This window comes from Helicoverpa armigera, chromosome 4, assembly GCF_030705265.1.
Source record: "Helicoverpa armigera isolate CAAS_96S chromosome 4, ASM3070526v1, whole genome shotgun sequence".
In the NCBI taxonomy this organism is placed as follows: Eukaryota; Metazoa; Arthropoda; class Insecta; order Lepidoptera; family Noctuidae; genus Helicoverpa; species Helicoverpa armigera.
This window is the reverse complement of record NC_087123.1, coordinates 13,471,746-13,489,026: the sequence shown is the minus strand read 5'-3', so window position 1 is coordinate 13,489,026 and position 17,281 is coordinate 13,471,746. Positions and strand designations below refer to the sequence as shown.

Here is a 17,281-nt window from a genome sequence, read left to right as displayed (position 1 = left end):
TAAACATCTACGTGATGTTTCAGAAACTGTGTATCTGAAACATTGTTTCCCAGTGAATACGTGGCTTTACTGTTCAAAACAAACGTATACATTTGTAGTGAAGCAAAATAGATAGTGATGAGTGTTGAAAAAGAGTGATGAGACATTTAATTTATAAAAATAAATGTGATGAAAAACAACGTAACTATAGGTGGATTCATAATAATTTATTTATTTAGTTAACTATTTACAACAAAACATAGCGTCAATAATCAACAACTTAAAGGATAGGTTAACAGCGCAGTGAGGTCAGGAGTTTGAAATCAGTGATGGTGATGATGTTCAGGAACAATGTGTTTGGCGTGACCCACGAACTTTACGTTAGCGTTGAATCTGTGACAAAGAAAAATGAACATTAGAGATATAAAATACGTACGTACCTATAAATATCCGTGTGCTAATGCTATTTCACACTCACCCGGTCTTCTTATCAGCATGGTACTCCACAATCCTGATGGTACCATCAGGCTCGTGCAGACTGTACACGCCCTTCACAACATGCCCGTCTCGTGATTCATGTTGTGATTTTTTGTCACCTGTGTGAGGGTCTTCTACTTTGTACGCGAACTCGTACTTAGGGTGAGACTGCAACATATATAACACAATAAGCAATATTCTTCCAAATATGACTGTAGGTAAAAGATTGTTAAATATCAGAAGTGTCTCATACATAGTACTCGACGTGTTTCTCTGTGGCTTTGCCGTGGTGCTGCTTGATGCTCTGTGAGGAGGAGGCGTGGCCGTGGTGTTCCTCGTGGTGTCCGTGGTGATGCTCCTCCTGGTGCTGCTCGTGCTGCTCCTCATGATGTTCGTCGTGGTGTACGGGCTCGTGCTTGCTCTCGTGAGTTTGGTGCAGTACGATGCTCTGCGATGACACAGCGTGACCGTGACCGTGCTGGTAGTCGTGACCGTGTTGCGGCCGCGCGCTCACCGCGGCTACGAGAGCGATGGCTAGGAAAATCTGTGAGGTAAACAGCGTAGTAAATAAATGAATTTGATTCTGAATTAAGATTAAATATGGTAAAAATTAAGTCATTAGAAAATATTTTTTCGAAATGCTACTAATATTAAGTTTCGATTCGTACTTTAAACATTTTCGAGATTTGTATTCTTAACTCCTCGAGTACTGATCATTGACTGATGATATTCTGTAGATATTTTTTCTTTTATATTTTTAAAGGGACCACATATGTTTACGACACATTTACAACTCAAATCAGTTGAAATACGAGTTTTTGGCCTATGACCTCGACTGAAAATATGCAACTTTCATTAATTAATACAATACTTTCTCAACCAAGATTAACTTAATGCTTATACGCGTTACGCACTTTTTAATAAACTAGTTTCAGGTTTTTAAGGTATTGCAAACTTTAATTAAATTCAAGTCATATAAAAAGAAAATTTGTTTACTGGTAAGTTATCAGTCACAGCTTGGTATTCCAACGGTAAACAGTACCTACCTTTAAACAATCAAAATGTACAAGGTAAAAGCTCATATCAAAACCAATGGCTTGAAATGATATCCCTAGTGATATATTCCAAGTGAACAATTGAATCTGTTCGCACATTTTCTTATTTTCTCATTATTTTCATGTTTTAGATCTTCCTAGTAGCCGCTTTGGTCGCGATGACCGCTGCGAGGCCGCAGCACGGTCACGACTACCAGCACGGTCACGGTCACGCTGTGTCATCGCAGAGCATCGTACTGCACCAAACTCACGAGAGCAAGCACGAGCCCGTACACCACGAGGAACATCATGAGGAGCAGCACGAGCAGCACCAGGAGGAGCATCACCACGGACACCACGAGGAACACCACGGCCACGCCTCCTCCTCACAGAGCATCAAGCAGCACCACGGCAAAGCCACTGAGAAACACGTCGAGTACTATGTACGCTGAGTCTCTGATCTTAAATCCTATATTATTCAAATTCAAGTTAAATAATTAACCAGCACTTTTCCTACAGTCTCACCCTAAGTACGAGTTCGCATACAAAGTGGTGGACCCTCACACCGGCGACAAGAAATCTCAGCACGAGTCTCGTGACGGTCACGTCGTGAAGGGCGTGTACAGTCTGCATCAACCCGACGGCACCGTCAGGATCGTTGAGTATCATGCTGACAAGAAGACCGGGTGAGTGTAATCACAGAATATAATCCCACAAAATGATGACAATTGATCGGAAGGATTTCTCTCATTGTTTCTTTCATATTTTACAGGTTCAACGCCAACGTGAAGTACGAGGGTCATGCCGTACACATTGTTCCTGAACACCACCACCACCACTGATCCTGACCACTGAACCCTGACTGTTGAATAATTTTATCTGTTAACGTTTATTATAAGAATGTTGTTTATTGAGCCTCAAAGAATGTATTATTTTGTAAATATATTTAAATAAATATCTTTATACCACAATTTAATCTTTTCTGTTCTTCTTCGAACTAAAACCCTTCTTTTGACTCAGAATATCTAAGTCAAGTGTTTTTAAAATCATAGTAAAAGACACTCTTACTGTACAAATATACCTAATACTTTAGCATCCAGAACCACATAAAATGTAATATTTTCTAACTAGCTATCCCTTGTAATTGGAGACATACTTTTTTTTAACGTTTTAAAAGTTTAATATAATATGCGTACATACTTGCCTAGCAAAAAGCACTACGTTTCAGCTGGACTGTCGTTTAATCCCACCAAAAACATTGAATGTAAAAAAAAAGCCAATCCTCTACGCAATTCCTCCACCGTAAAAAGTTTTGAGATCGCATAGAAGCCAAGTCCTGTTCAACTTTATTTGTAATAATAAATCAATATTTTGTGACTATATCAATAGTTTCGTTCACTTTACAATAATATTGACTTGGCCATGAGCACAATAAACTACAAATATAATACAGCATATCTTGGAGAGGTGAAAGTCAAACATGAAGTTTAAAATCAAATAATTAAATACTTTTAGTTTATTCGATTGTTACTAAATGACCGACAGTCAGTATCATCCAACATCAATGAACTGCACATGTACTATGGCGCATGTTTAGTCCATGGTGATCTCAAATTCCAATCAGTCCAATCGTAAAATCATGTCCATAATATATATTTATCAATTCAACACATTATTTCAAGGAGCGACTTTTAACTTGTGCTCATGGCCAAGACAATATTATTGTAATGTGAACAAAACTATTGATATAGTCACAAAATATTGATTTATTATTACAAATAAAGTTGAACAGGACTCGGCTTCTATGCGATCTCAAAACTTTTTACGGTGGAGGAATTGCGTAGAGGATTGGCTTTTTTTTTACATTCAATGTTTTTGGTGGGATCTAATTTATTTTTTGTAGGTCTCTTTCTTCTCTAAGTATATAACAAATTAAATTAACTTACATGCAAGTAACTAAATATATAACAAACTAAATATTTACACCTAAAGTAGCACGTAAACAACATTTTTTTTAACTAAAACATTTCGAATTCTTGAATCGAATATCTTTTAGAATAAAAGAGATCTATTTCAGAGGTAAATGGCGCTATCACATGAAATTATTCGTTTTTTTTTTAGTACTACTTATACTAAGCTATGTAACGAAACCATAGCGCGATTTAGACCAGAACAAAGCCATCTATCGAGCGAGCATGCAGTATTTATTGCACTGCATTAATATGAAAGATTTTATCTGGATTTTATGATTATTCATTTCATTTTAACCTAGCTTTTTTATTCAAATGTAAGTATATTTAATACATAATAACAATAGTGGTATATTTTATTACGTAACAATAAAACAAATAGTGACATTTTGTACATAAATAAATAACAAAGTTATCAATGCAGTCAAAATACATACACAATGTTCTTGAAAAACCGCAAATATAAATTTGTTTCCTATTTTTTTTTAAGTTTTAAGGTTTTTATAATTTTCCCTTTATATGTAGCTAATAACCTATCTTGGTGCCAAATTTGAAGGTTCTAAGTTTGCTAGAAGTACCTTAGACTTTTGATGATCGGTCAGTGAGTGAGTCAGTGACAAAATGGTGTAACTTTGATCGCTCATAACTCGTAAACTGTTTATTCAAATGTCTTGTAATTTTGAGACTGAGCTTGTTCTAATACTTACTCTTGGTCATCGAAAACTTAAACTCTTAGCTTTGTTCACATGGAAGATACAGGGGGCTGAAATAGCCGCGAAACGCTTCGAGAAAAGATAGTACGGCCGTGCCCGTTTTGCTCGAGTCTTGGCTGGGGCACTGCCGTGCCCTCAGATCAGATAGATCACACCTTATTAAAAGGGAAATAATAATGTACACAACACAACAATTTTTACTGTTTCTGCTCCAAATACCAATTTCGATTTTGTTGTTAGCTCCTCAAGAAAAATAATGTTTAGCGCAGTCGGCGTGTTCTCTGTATTTATACTATCTATAAGAATATAATAAAGTAGAAATATTATTTTCTTTGTTTGTTTTGCACCCTGCGAAACTACTGGACCGGTTTGAAGAATTATTTCACATTTGAGAAGCGAGACTATCTCAGAGTAACAATGTGTATATTTTATCCAGGTACGGACAATAGTTCCCATGGGACGTGGATGAAACCGCAGGAAAACACCAAGTACGTAGTAGAGCAATACAAATATTACATACCTGCTTATGAAATGAAGCCCTATTTCCAATCACTCACCTAATAACATTTTTGAAAGTACAAGACTGAAAGGTGCTAAATTCCAAGAAAAATATAAAATTTCTGCTTCTACTAATGAACTACTACTCACTTTGTTACAAATTAATTTTCTTTAATTCCATGCTAAAATATAAAAGACCAGTATTGCTTAAAAAGCTTGAAAATGCCGCGAGCAGCCCCGTGTCGTCGGTGCAGCCGCGGGCGGAAAGATAAACAAGACGCGCGAGGCGCATGGCCTATGCCAATTCTGGTGACTCGGACCTTAGAGTTAAGTTTTTAGCCTAATAATGCCTACAACTTTCGAATTCTGTCCTGATGACTGTGGGACTACGTGGGAAATATATCCTTTCCAACAAAAAAAAAAATAACTTGCAGATCAGTCCAGGCATCTTTGAGTAATCGGTGACATATTATGTACATAAAATATTATAAAAAGGTCCCGACGAATTAAGGACCTCCTTTTTGGGAAGTCGGTAGAAATGTTCTCGACTACATAATCATACACTACGCCAGAAGCTAAACATCTGACTGCCAAACATGTATCATATGAATGGCAGCGGGAATCCACAATACGGGAAACACGAGGAAAGATATCAAATAGACGGTTCTCTAGCCACATACTGAGTGCGACTAGCAGCGCTTAAAAATTGCGATCGATCGATCAGTACGGCCGTAAGCCACGAGCTCCTTTCTACTACTGAATGTTTTTTTTAATAACTAAGTAAGTACGAAAGATAAAAATAAAAACGAGATGTTTATTAAATCAGTGTCAATGCTCTGAGAAAGTAAGGAGTTTAATTAGGCAGTCAAACATGTACTCAAGGTCACCCCGAATTACCAAAAAGTGAAATATTAAAAACTGGTTTTACGCTGTGGTGCGATAACTGTCCCTTTTTATTTTTTTCTATATAAAGATATAATTCAACTGTGTAGTTATCAGTTTTTGTTTTATTTCCTTAGGGTAAAGAACACTTACAAACTTCCAAAATGTACAAGGTACCACAACATACGATAATAAAAAAATATAAAAAACGTTCAGTGTTATAGATACCGATAAAATATTCTTAACTTCTTTTATAATCGCAGATCTTCCTGGTCGCTGCTGTGGTTGCGATGGTCGCTGCTATGCCGCAACATGGTCATGACTACCACCACGGTCACGACTACCAGCACGGTCACGGTCACGCTGTGTCATCGCAGAGCATCGTACTGCACCAAACTCACGAGAGCAAGCACGAGCCCGTACACCACGAGGAACATCATGAGGAGCAGCACGAGCAGCACCAGGAGGAGCATCACCACGGACACCACGAGGAACACCACGGCCACGCCTCCTCCTCACAGAGCATCAAGCAGCACCACGGCAAAGCCACAGAGAAACACGTCGAGTACTATGTACGCTGAGTCTCTGATCTTAAATCCTATATTTTTCAAGATGAAGTCAAATAACTAATCACCACATTTCCCGCAGTCTCACCCTAAGTACGAGTTCGCGTACAAAGTGGTGGACCCTCACACCGGCGACAAGAAATCTCAGCACGAGTCTCGTGACGGTCACGTCGTGAAGGGCGTGTACAGTCTGCATCAACCCGACGGCACCGTCAGGATCGTCCAGTACCATGCTGACAAGAAGACTGGGTGAGTAGACAAACAGTTAGCTAGAGCTATTTACTTTTCAAACAAGGCATATATTTGCTCATTACCTATCTCTTTTGTTTAACAGGTTCAACGCCAACGTGAAGTACGAGGGTCACGCTGTACACATTGTTCCTGAACACCACCACCACCACTGATTTATATACATATTCGATTGTTAACTGTTTATATTGTTGATTCTTTTAATTTAAGCTATGTGATGTAAATAATAAAATATTGAAATCAAAGAAGATTATAACTTTACGTTATTTCAAATACTTATTTCACTTACTATTCAATATAAGAATCTATTTATTACATTATGCTTTGCCAAACGAATTTTTAGATAGGAACTACTCTAACAACTGAAGCCCTCTCATCTGGACCGAATTTTGCATCATTGTGCATAGAGTAGAAAAAGAGTACTCTTGGTTCCTATTTCAGCCTCATTTCGGTGAACTGCACAGATCACTGTGTAGGTTTGTAGTTTGGTATGTAATGTCATAAGTCACAGACAAAAATGACATGCGTGAAAATGACAGTTCTTTCATATTGTCCAGTGCTTGTGGGGTTCGAGAATGGTTTTCAGTGTATACCTCCTATATTATTGATATTCTTCTCAAACTCATTCATTCTACGGCCTAATTCTGATCTACCTACCGAACTCTGGCTTTAGAATGCTATGTTGGACTTTACGAATAGGCGGTTTACAACCTATCGTTAAATAAAGACACAAGATCCATGGTATCAATATCCCAATATTGATCCCATGAATTGTTATGAGTTCATGGCCTTTCTTATAAATCTATGTGTGTGTGTCTGTTTACCTCTTCGAACTATCGTTCTTATTTTAGGCCACTAACTTCCCTATAGCTCAAGTAGTTTTGTTCTATAGTAGTAATAGTGCAGCAAAACCGAGAATTGTCCTTGACTACACTTTTATATTGTGCTAGGGACAATGGTCGGTTATCTGCCACCATAACATTTAATTAAAGTTATCTTGAGTCGCAGCGTGATGCTTTCGGCCCTATAATTGCCTTTCAAAGTCTTGATTTGCACAAAAACTGCCAGTAAACGACAAAAGGGTTGTCCATAATGTGTTTCAAAAATATATCACTGTTGAAGAAAGAAATTAACTGGAGTTACTATTTCACGCTTTTTGACGCTGTCCGAGCACAGAATATAGACCTCCAACATGTACAAGGTATCATTCAAGCGATTAGTACTTAAATGAACAATATTTTCTTGGAATCTTTATTACTTTTCTTTTCTTTGTTAATAGCAGATCTCCCTAGTTGCCGCTTTGGTCGCGATGGTCGCTGCTCGTCCACAACATGGTCATAGTCGCGACTACTGCCACGGCCACAGTCACGATTACAGCCACGGCCACAGTCACGCTATATCACCGCAGTGCCTCTTGCCACAACAAGAAAAAAAACCCGATCCAGTAAACAAAGAGGAAGAACCCGAGCCAGTAAACAACGAGGAAAATCCAGAGCCAGTAGATAAAGAGAAAAAACCCGAGCCAGTACACAAACCGAAAAAACCGGAGCCAGGACACCACGAGAAACAAGATGTCCCGCAGAAAGGTCACCATCATAAAGGACACGGACACGCGGAACACCACGGGGGATTCCATGAGGGACACCACGGTCAGTCCAAGGGACACCGTGAGGGATGCCACGATGGGTCTCGTGGACGCCTTGAGCAAATCCACGGACACCGTGAGGAACACCACAGACACCATGAGAGTCACTATGGCAGACATCACGGACACTATGAAGGGCACCGTGGACACCACCAAGGACGCCACGGGCCGCACGCGGGCCACCAAGGAGCTCACGAGGGACATCACGAACGCCCCGAAGTACATCATGAAGACCACGCAGCACATCATGGAGACCACAAAGGACAACAAGAAAGCCAAGATGGGCATCGCGGAGAACACGAGAAACAACACGAAGACCACGAGGGTCATCCCGAAGAACAAGAAAAACATCCCGAAGAAGACCAGGGACATCCCTCAGAACAAGAGGGACATCCCGAAATACACGAGGGGCACCCCAAAGTACACGAGGGACATCACGGGGATAAAGATAGACATGACGGGGACGACGATGAAGGAGCATCAAGCAGCACCACGGACACGCCACAGACTTACATTTCGAGTACTATGTATGAAAAATCTCTAACCTAAATCCCATATTTTTTATCTTGAAGTTTATAACAGAACTAACCAACACATTTCCCACAGGCTTATACTAACAAGTCCGCGTACAAAATGATGGATCCACACAGCGAAGACAAGAAAACTCAGCACGAGTCTCGTGACGGTCACGTCGTGAAGGGCGTGTACAGTCTGCATCAACCCGACGGCACCGTCAAGATCGGCCAGTACCACGCTGGCAGAATATCTGGGTAAATGGCTAGAAAGACAAATAACTAAAATTGTTAACATTGTAAACTGTTTGCTCACTATCCCTTCTGTACAACAGGTCGCGCAGAACACATCATTTCTCAATCCCACCATCACAACTGGAACTGGCTATTGAACCGCTTTTGTTATTGAACCTTAATATTGTTTGTTTATTGTGAATCCTCAAATAATGCATTGTAAATAATAAAATATATTTTTTGCGCACAATCATTGTTATTCTTGCTTTTTTGTAATGTTTTCTACCTTATTGAACCAATCATCTTCATCTTAGTATGGAGATTTGTCAAGCTTTGTAAATGGAATTAATAATAAAAACCTTGTAGATACATTACCATCAAAGTATAAATACACTTTGTAACATCTATTTTAACTCCTGAAATTACAGTTTGCTCATCTCAATATCATGCAGTTTTCTCTGGCAGTTGTATTTCATTCATCCCATCATCATTTTATGGGCCAAAACTCCAACTCTTACAGGACTTCTCTAAACCATTACACATAAAGCAATTTCTATAGCCTATACATAGCTCTATAGTTTGAAAAATTTAGAATTTTTTTCCTAGGATAGATTTTCTGGCGTTCAAAACAAGGAAGTCAGGCAGTAGTATAAACGTGAGTATTTATTTCATTATATTTACAAATTAATCAACCAACTAAATACAAATTTAACAGTATAAATTAAGATCAACAAATAGTTTCGAATAGCCAACGTTAGTGGTGATGATGGTGTTCAGGAACTATGTGTACGGCGTGACCCTCATACTTCACGTTGGCGTTGAACCTGTAAATACAGAAGAGTTATTAATCAATTCGTTAATATATTGGTAACTTTGGTTTTACCTACGGACACTGTCTACTCACCCAGTCTTCTTGTCAGCGTGGTACTCGACGATCCTGACGGTGCCGTCGGGTTGATGCAGACTGTACACGCCCTTCACGACGTGACCGTCACGAGACTCGTGCTGAGATTTCTTGTCGCCGGTGTGAGGGTCCACCACTTTGTACGCGAACTCGTACTTAGGGTGGGACTGTAGGAAATGTGGTGGTTAGTTATTGAACTTAAACTTGAAAAATATAGGATTTTAGATTAGAAACTCAGCGTACATAGTACTCGACGTGTTTCTCAGTGGCTTTGCCGTGGCGCTGCTTGATGCTCTGTGAGGAGGAGGCGTGGCCGTGGTGTTCCTCGTGGTGTCCGTGGTGATGCTCCTCCTGGTGCTGCTCGTGCTGCTCCTCATGATGTTCCTCGTGGTGTACGGGCTCGTGCTTGCTCTCGTGAGTTTGGTGCAGTACGATGCTCTGCGATGACACAGCGTGACCGTGACCGTGCTGGTAGTCGTGATCGTGTTGTGGCCTTGCAGCGGTCATCGCGACAAACGCGGCTACTAGAAAAATCTGTAGAAAAAAAGATAATTAAAAATAACGAATATACTCAAACTGTCATAATATTAGAATGTCTAGTGCTTAATTAAAGCAGCGAAGAACTTGATATCGGCTTGAATGAAGTTGAATACTACACATTGTGTGTAGATTTTTAAGTTTTACAGTTATTTGATATTCATAATAGATTAAGTTCTTTTTTTTTAATTTTATGATTAGAATACCTTGTACATTTTGAATATTTTTGTTCTTTAATTCAAGAGGAAGAAATGTTGAATGATAATTTTTCGACGCAATTTCTTTTTATATCCATACATAATAAGGGGCATTACTCACATTTTTAAACTTACAACCAGTTTTCCGAACAAGTTACTTTTTGGTAACTTACACCTTTTGGCCTTGAGGGAGTGCATATTTTATGGACTTAATAAAATTCCTTTCTTTTATTTCAATGCGTATCCAAATATCACAAATTAAAATACGTATTATTTACTCGTTAATACTCGTATTATGGAGGTGACATAATTAAATAAACTATGAATTTTCTCGTAAGTTGACGAGATTTTTTTTCTTATTATCACCTAGCAGTATTTTGTCCGTGACCGTTGATTCATTGTGTGACTCATGAAAATTAATTTCAATTATGTTCGAGCGAGTAGCTTCACAATCAGCTGTTATCTAACGGCATTTTTTATTTGTTATGTATTCTCTTTTGTTTTATTTTAGTATTTACATGAATATAGACATTTACAGTTACAAATGTCCTTATTTGCTGTGCTACAATTACCTTTCACACCTGCATCCCATTTTGTGTTGGCCATTGGCCGTGGCCATAGGTTTGTTTATCATCCGTCAGCGAAAATACGACCATTACTTTTCAAAGAGTTCTGGTGACAACAGAACATGCTTGGCAGTAGTTACGGGTACTCAGAAGCCATTAAGTCTGACACCAGTCCTAACCAATTGGTGCGTATTGGGTTTGCCCGGGTAGCTGTCTTAAAGAGGTCAGATAGGCAGTCGCCCCTTATAAAACACTGGTACTCAGCCGTATCCAGCTAGACTGGAAGCCGATCCCAACATAGTTGGGAAAAAGGCTCAGTAGACTGAGAGAAAATATTTAATACCATTCTTCCTCATAGAGTACTGGTGATCAGTACATATAACCTGATGTTAAAGTATTGATAGACAATTGTCTTTAAAAAACTAATTACTGCATGATAACCTTTTTGTTGAACATTGTAATGACGACTGATTATTTTGCTACAAAACCGGCCAAGTGCGAGTCGGACTCGTGCACGAAGGGTTCCGTAAATTACAGTTAAATCAACCTATCTCAAAAACTATAAGAGATACTTTGATCAAACCAAAAATCGTTGAAAGAGTTAATTAGCATGCATCACCTCTATTTTTTAGAATTTTATACCCCGTAGTTATAAAATAGAGGGGGGACATACTTTACGACTTTGAGAGCTGATATCTCAAAACCGTTCACTTTAAGAAAAATGTTTTTTAGAAAACTTTATATCATTTTAAAAGACCTTTCCATTGATACCCCACACGGGTATGTACATCGAAAAAAAAATTTCATCCCTCAGTTACATGTATGGGGGGCCCCACCCCCAATTCTTTTTTTTACTATTTAGTGTCGTATTTTTGTAGCGGTTCATACAACACATATTCCCATCAAATTTCATCACTGTAGTACTTATAGTTTCCGAGTAAATCGGCTGTGACAGACGGACAGACGGACAGACGGACAGACGGACAGACGGACAGACGGACATGACGAAACTATAAGGGTTCCGTTTTTGCCATTTTGGCTACGGAACCCTAAAAAACACCAACATACCTGAATTAGACCACAACAGTACGGTCAAGGCTGGTGTAGTGAATTCAATCAAATGCATTTGGTACATTGTGACCGCATGGCTTTGAACTTATTCTCATACAGTGGAACGATCAGATTTTTTACGTAGGTAAATATATTTTTTATAAGTTAAATGTGTGTTTGTTTTCTCGTTTTCTATACTAATATTATAAAGAGGATAACTTTGTTTGTAATGGATAAATTCAAAAACTTCTGGCACGATTTAAAAAAATCTGTCAGCATTAGAAAGCTACATTATCGGCGAGTAACTTAGGCTATATTTTATCCCGGATTTAGCTCCCACGGGACGCGTGTGAAACCGCAGGAAAACGGCTATTTATAATATAATACTTTATTTTTTTAATTATTAAAAAAAATGCTCATTGCACCATTAATTTTCAATCAACGGTCTTGTCAACTAAAATTGAATACGTAGGTACTGTCAGTTGAAATAAATAAAAAAAAAACAAGTAAATAATCAGTTAAAACTTGTAATATTGTAAAAAAATAAAAAAAAAATTCAGCAACAAATAAAGATAAGATCACAGTAGGTACATCGACGATAACAGTAGCGTATTATAATATCACAGTTGAGATCCAACAGTTTAGTAGTGATGATGGTGTTCAGGCGCAATGTGGTGAGTGCTGTACTTCACGTCAGCGTGGAAACTGTTGACAAATAATGATATGATTAGAAAGATATATAAGCTGCGGATTTTATTGAGTAATCTATTTGTTAATTGAAAGTTAATGCCTATAAACAAGTTGTTAATCTCTTATAGATCAATAAGTTTAGCTACGTCATGGCATCATTCTCCGAGCCTTTTTCCCAACTATGTTGGGGTCGGCCTCCAGTCTAACATAGGTCTAATATGTCGGCACTACGATGAATATATAAGATAAATTTATATTTTCACCACTGATCAAAAACCACCTGAAGAAGAGTGTATATATATGAATTGTTTTTTTTTTCAGCTCAAGTGTAACACTGGATTTTAGATAATTGACGGACTTAACAATTATTGTGATAAGGATTGAGTTTAACTATGCAGAATTTACAGGTAAAATATCTTTCACTACACTCTTTGACTAACTTGTTAGAATCATTGGCACTACTATCCGTTATTATTTTTTTTTATATAAAAAGTTTTTCATTCAGACTTACCCAGAGTGCTTGTCACCATGGTAGTCGACGTGTCTGACGGAGCCATCGGGTTGGTGCAGAGCATAGTATCCCTTAACGTGGTCACCGTCGCGGTGCTCATGCTGGGATTTGATGTCACCGGTGTGAGGGTCCTCCACTTTGTAACCGAACTCGTATTTGGGGTGAGTCTGAAAATTGAGAAAAAGATCAGCCGTGAGCATTATGCATATTATTGGGGAAGCAATGAGCACCAATCAGAACACTCAATATCCCGTAATGGTGTCTCATTTAGAAGTAAGAGACATTTGTAATGATAAAAATCAGTAAAATATCTTGGTGATCTTCGACAGCTCCTTCATCTCCAAAGCCATCTCAGGCCAAGACAAAAGTCATGAAAATCAATGTCTTACTTATGTTATTATTCCCATAATTCTTATCAACTTACATAATAATCAACATGACCATGACCGCCATCATGACCGTGTCCATGGCCGTACCCCCCGTGGCCGCCATCGTGTCCATGCACATGGACTACCTCAGCGGGACCGTCGTGACGGTGGATGTAAGCTGAAGAGAAGCCGTGGCCATGTCCGTAGACTGCCGCCACCAAAGCTGCGAGGCAAAGAACCTGAGAAGAAAGAACAATTTGGAATGAAAATGTATATAAAGAGTAAAATGTGTATGGTGTCCCTTTTAGATTGGATGAAATGGCTGCTTAAAAGATGGAGCGTTAAGAGATTTCAAAGTATCGAAATAAGGGCACTATAATCCCCTTTCATGTGTGGCCTCATATGAGGACAGCACATGTCGAGCTGGTAAGATGATCCAAAAGGGGTCTAATGTTTTACGTTGTTTTATCATTTGTATAAAGCTTATATTAGGTATGTGGGAGTAGAAGTAGGTTTTGTGGAAAGTCTCGTCACATGTGGATGCTTATTATGCATCCCCAGGTGGTACAGCCTGAACAGCTGTTAACCACGATTAAACAACTGAAGATTATCTCACAAAACTAGCACAATGCACTTCACTTAAAAACACTGAATTATAAAAATATTTTTACCTTTGAGAACATTTTGTTAAATGGATTCTATTAGCTGTTATGCTAATGAAACTAAGACCAATAGTGGAATGATACATAATGATCAAATTCAAGCTCTTTTATATCAATAACAAAGGTATTCAAGGTAATAAGATTTCACTCTAAGGTATGGTCAGGCAGTTCAAATTATTCACGAACTTCAGTATGCAGTGTTCGCAATGAATTTCGTAAAAGCGTTTGTCCAGTGTAACTACGCACACCTTGCAGTGTGACATTGCCACAGTTTCTTATAAGTAAGTTGAGCAAAACATTGTTTGTATTACTGACACAAATATAATTGAATAAAAAAAGCCTAAGTGATTATCAGTTACATTAGCAGTCAGAAAGAAAAAAGCTGAAGTAATAATGAAGTATAACGTTGCCGCATTGCTGTGACGCCATTTTCAATTTGTATCAACGCAACTTGTTCATAAACGATACCTACAACTAGGTACTTCACGTCAGAACATGTGCCATCAAAAAACCTTTTAGGTTTAGGTTTAAGGAATTGATTATGTAACAACTTGAAGGAGAAAAAATTTCTTTAGATATCTGCTGCATCAGCGAGGATGAGTACAAGTCAAAGATGATGTGGATGGAATGCCTCAAACCTAAAAATTAACTAGAAACAATAAAGGCAATGTGTATATATAACTTCCAATGTTATTAAAATTATGTAGATACCTAAAATAATAACTTTCTTGCTTGGCAAAAATCATTATAATTCTGATTTATTGCCAATTTAACAGACAAAGGTCAATGTGTTTTATTTTGTAATTACAGAAAGCTTTTTAATGATTTATTTAACAGTCCTTACATTTACTTTAATTGACAGATTACAGTTTAACCATTGAAGAAATTAATACTTGCGCAAAATATCACGACTTTTGTATCTCAAATGACACGAGTGAACCAGTTTTTCAGGAGAATGCGTGTGCATATCCACATTATATTTCAAAATAAAAACTTGTTCTTATTTCATGTTATTTTGAGTATAAAACCAAAAGTTTCCTTGAGATCCAGTATCATATGTGCAACAGCTTTTGTGGGCACAACATCAAAATGTATTCGAAGGTATAAAGATAGGTTTTTATATTAATCTTATAAAAATTAGTAATTGAATTTGAAAAGCAAAAAAGATCATTAGGAATTCAACATTTTTATTACTACTATACTGCACCTAGATTTTAAGCTACAAGAGTATTGGTCAAAATGGATTCTGTTTCAAAGTAATTAGATTGATCGATTCATTGATTTAAGTAACTATAACAATTACATAACTATTTCAGTCATGCCAAAAATATTAATGATTGTAACGCAAAAGTTCCATAATTTACCTATATAAATTCATACACTCCGTCTTATTTTTTTCTTGCCCTATACTACTTTATTTCATCTAAAAATAGATCTAGGTATCCAATCAAGGTAGATACTATAAAAAACTTTTTTGATACCAAATCTTTTTTTTACATTTCAGATAATCGCACTTCTAGTGCTAATGGCAGTAGCTCTCTGTCAAGACCATCACCATCACACGATCTCCCTTAAAACTGTAGTGAAGCATGAGCAGCCTAAGAAAGTAGAATACCATCACCACATTCCAGTTCAAACTCAAGAAGTTCACGTTCCTCTACACCACGGTCATGCGAGCTTACTGCATCATCAAAATAATAATGTTGGGAAGATTTACCATCAATTTCCCAAGCACTACTTTGTTCCGGCTAAAGAACCCGCGCCTGTTCATGAGGTGATTGCCGCTGATACTCCTGTACATTTCGTTCCTGTTCAGCACCATGTGGTGCTGCCGGTTCCTCATCATGTCCAACAGGAGTCTCATAAGGAAACTCAACATAAGGAGTCCCATCATGAACATCATGTTGATTATTATGTAAGTTGATTTATTATAAAAAAATCTTAGTTTTTAGTTTTGTCCTTTAGCCTCATGTTATGTTATTTTTGCTAAGCTTTGGTTTAATTACATATACGTTTTCTGGCTTCTTTAGATCATGTGACCAAGAGGTATCAATACCAAGAGTGTGTATAAAGCCTTATTTTAATGATTGGCATATCTCGTACCTACGGATGACATGCTTTCTTACGAAATTCAATATTTCCAGGCTCACCCTAAATACGAGTACGAATACAAAGTAGAAGACCCTCACACTGGTGACAAGAAGTTCCAGCATGAGTCTCGAGATGGCGACGTAGTGAAGGGAGTGTACAGCCTGCACGAGCCCGATGGTTCCATCAGAACTGTCAAATATTCCTCTGACAAAAAGACTGGGTAAGTTCAAAATTTGCATAGCAAAAATACAAAGAATTCACGTCTCATTATTTAGTGTAACTTCACAATCTGGGAGATGCGCAGAACATGGAAATCATTATAATTTTGGTTTCAAATTTTTCTCCAGGTTCAACGCTGAGGTGTCCCACAAAGGCCACTTCAAACATGAGCATCATTACCACCACTAATAAGTTTATTTATTGTAAAATAGTTGTGTTCATTAAGTTAAGTTTCTTGTAATAAATAAGCATTATTTAAGTTATGTTTCATTATTTCGTTTGTGTACTTATACGATGTTACAAAAAGAGAACTAAAATTTTTGCAATAGATGCAAACCAGTGATGTCATTAATAGTGAACAGTAGAAAAAGGTAAACATCATGTATGCGTTGGCGACACAGATTTTTCTGATAAGTGGAAGAAATCCGTATTATTTAACATCATAGAAAGTTAGCCACATCGGTTGTTACATATACCTACTTACTAAAACATGTAAACTAAGCAATAAGGAAGGTATCAATATACCTACGGTATTGGCAAATACGTAGGGTAATTTAATTAGAAACTTTTCTTTTCAATAATTATACCAATTCCATCTACAATGCCATCCGGTAAATATAAAATTCGTAACAAATATAATAAATCATTATTAAATAATAATAGGTAAAGAAAATGAAATACCAACGCATAAAGGAAATTGCGAAATCATAGCTGTTGTACCTAAATG

General features: G+C 37.6%; 7 protein-coding genes across 8 annotated transcripts; 4 read left to right on the top strand and 3 right to left on the bottom strand.

The window, feature by feature from the left end:
• Positions 1-212: 212 nt before the first annotated feature.
• LOC135116665 (histidine-rich glycoprotein-like) lies at positions 213-1,063 on the bottom strand (the record flags this gene model as incomplete). Its single annotated transcript, XM_064034412.1, has 3 exons — positions 213-372; positions 458-624; positions 710-1,063. Coding segments are annotated over 3 exons (591 nt in total), but the record flags the coding sequence as incomplete, so codon positions are not given.
• A 454-nt stretch (positions 1,064-1,517) lies between these two features.
• Positions 1,518-2,332, top strand: LOC110374831 (histidine-rich glycoprotein). Its single transcript, XM_064034368.1, has 4 exons — positions 1,518-1,526; positions 1,643-1,933; positions 2,010-2,176; positions 2,263-2,332. Exons 1-4 carry the CDS (start codon positions 1,518-1,520, stop codon positions 2,330-2,332), a joined length of 537 nt encoding a protein of 178 aa, XP_063890438.1.
• A 3,478-nt stretch (positions 2,333-5,810) lies between these two features.
• On the top strand, positions 5,811-6,505 carry LOC135116830 (histidine-rich glycoprotein-like; the record flags this gene model as incomplete). The annotated part of the gene is made up of 2 exons (XM_064034413.1): positions 5,811-6,125; positions 6,202-6,505. Coding segments are annotated over 2 exons (486 nt in total), but the record flags the coding sequence as incomplete, so codon positions are not given.
• Positions 6,506-6,905: 400 nt separating this feature from the next.
• Positions 6,906-9,001, top strand: LOC110374854 (histidine-rich glycoprotein). 2 transcript variants are annotated; one of them, XM_049847350.2, is made up of 5 exons: positions 6,906-6,955; positions 7,377-7,569; positions 7,651-8,540; positions 8,620-8,783; positions 8,861-9,001. In XM_049847350.2, exons 2-4 carry the CDS (start codon positions 7,561-7,563, stop codon positions 8,648-8,650), a joined length of 930 nt encoding a protein of 309 aa, XP_049703307.2. In that variant the 5' UTR covers positions 6,906-6,955; positions 7,377-7,560; the 3' UTR covers positions 8,651-8,783; positions 8,861-9,001. The 2 variants fall into 2 exon arrangements, with proteins under 2 accessions (XP_049703307.2, XP_049703306.2); XM_049847349.2 differs by having other exon boundaries at positions 7,648-8,540.
• A 512-nt stretch (positions 9,002-9,513) lies between these two features.
• Positions 9,514-10,415, bottom strand: LOC135116799 (histidine-rich glycoprotein-like). The gene is made up of 4 exons (XM_064034367.1): positions 10,407-10,415; positions 9,907-10,197; positions 9,664-9,830; positions 9,514-9,583 (listed from the first exon to the last, which is right to left on the bottom strand). The coding sequence occupies exons 1-4, from the start codon at positions 10,413-10,415 to the stop codon at positions 9,514-9,516; spliced, it is 537 nt and encodes a 178-aa protein (XP_063890437.1).
• A 2,128-nt stretch (positions 10,416-12,543) lies between these two features.
• On the bottom strand, positions 12,544-14,316 carry LOC135116825 (cuticle protein 19-like). Its single transcript, XM_064034405.1, has 4 exons — positions 14,254-14,316; positions 13,639-13,821; positions 13,215-13,381; positions 12,544-12,718 (listed from the first exon to the last, which is right to left on the bottom strand). The coding sequence occupies exons 1-4, from the start codon at positions 14,263-14,265 to the stop codon at positions 12,655-12,657; spliced, it is 426 nt and encodes a 141-aa protein (XP_063890475.1). The 5' UTR covers positions 14,266-14,316; the 3' UTR covers positions 12,544-12,654.
• A 1,017-nt stretch (positions 14,317-15,333) lies between these two features.
• On the top strand, positions 15,334-16,590 carry LOC135116798 (histidine-rich glycoprotein-like). Its single transcript, XM_064034366.1, has 3 exons — positions 15,334-15,345; positions 15,749-16,159; positions 16,389-16,590. Exons 1-3 carry the CDS (start codon positions 15,334-15,336, stop codon positions 16,557-16,559), a joined length of 594 nt encoding a protein of 197 aa, XP_063890436.1. The 3' UTR covers positions 16,560-16,590.
• Positions 16,591-17,281: the final 691 nt, after the last annotated feature.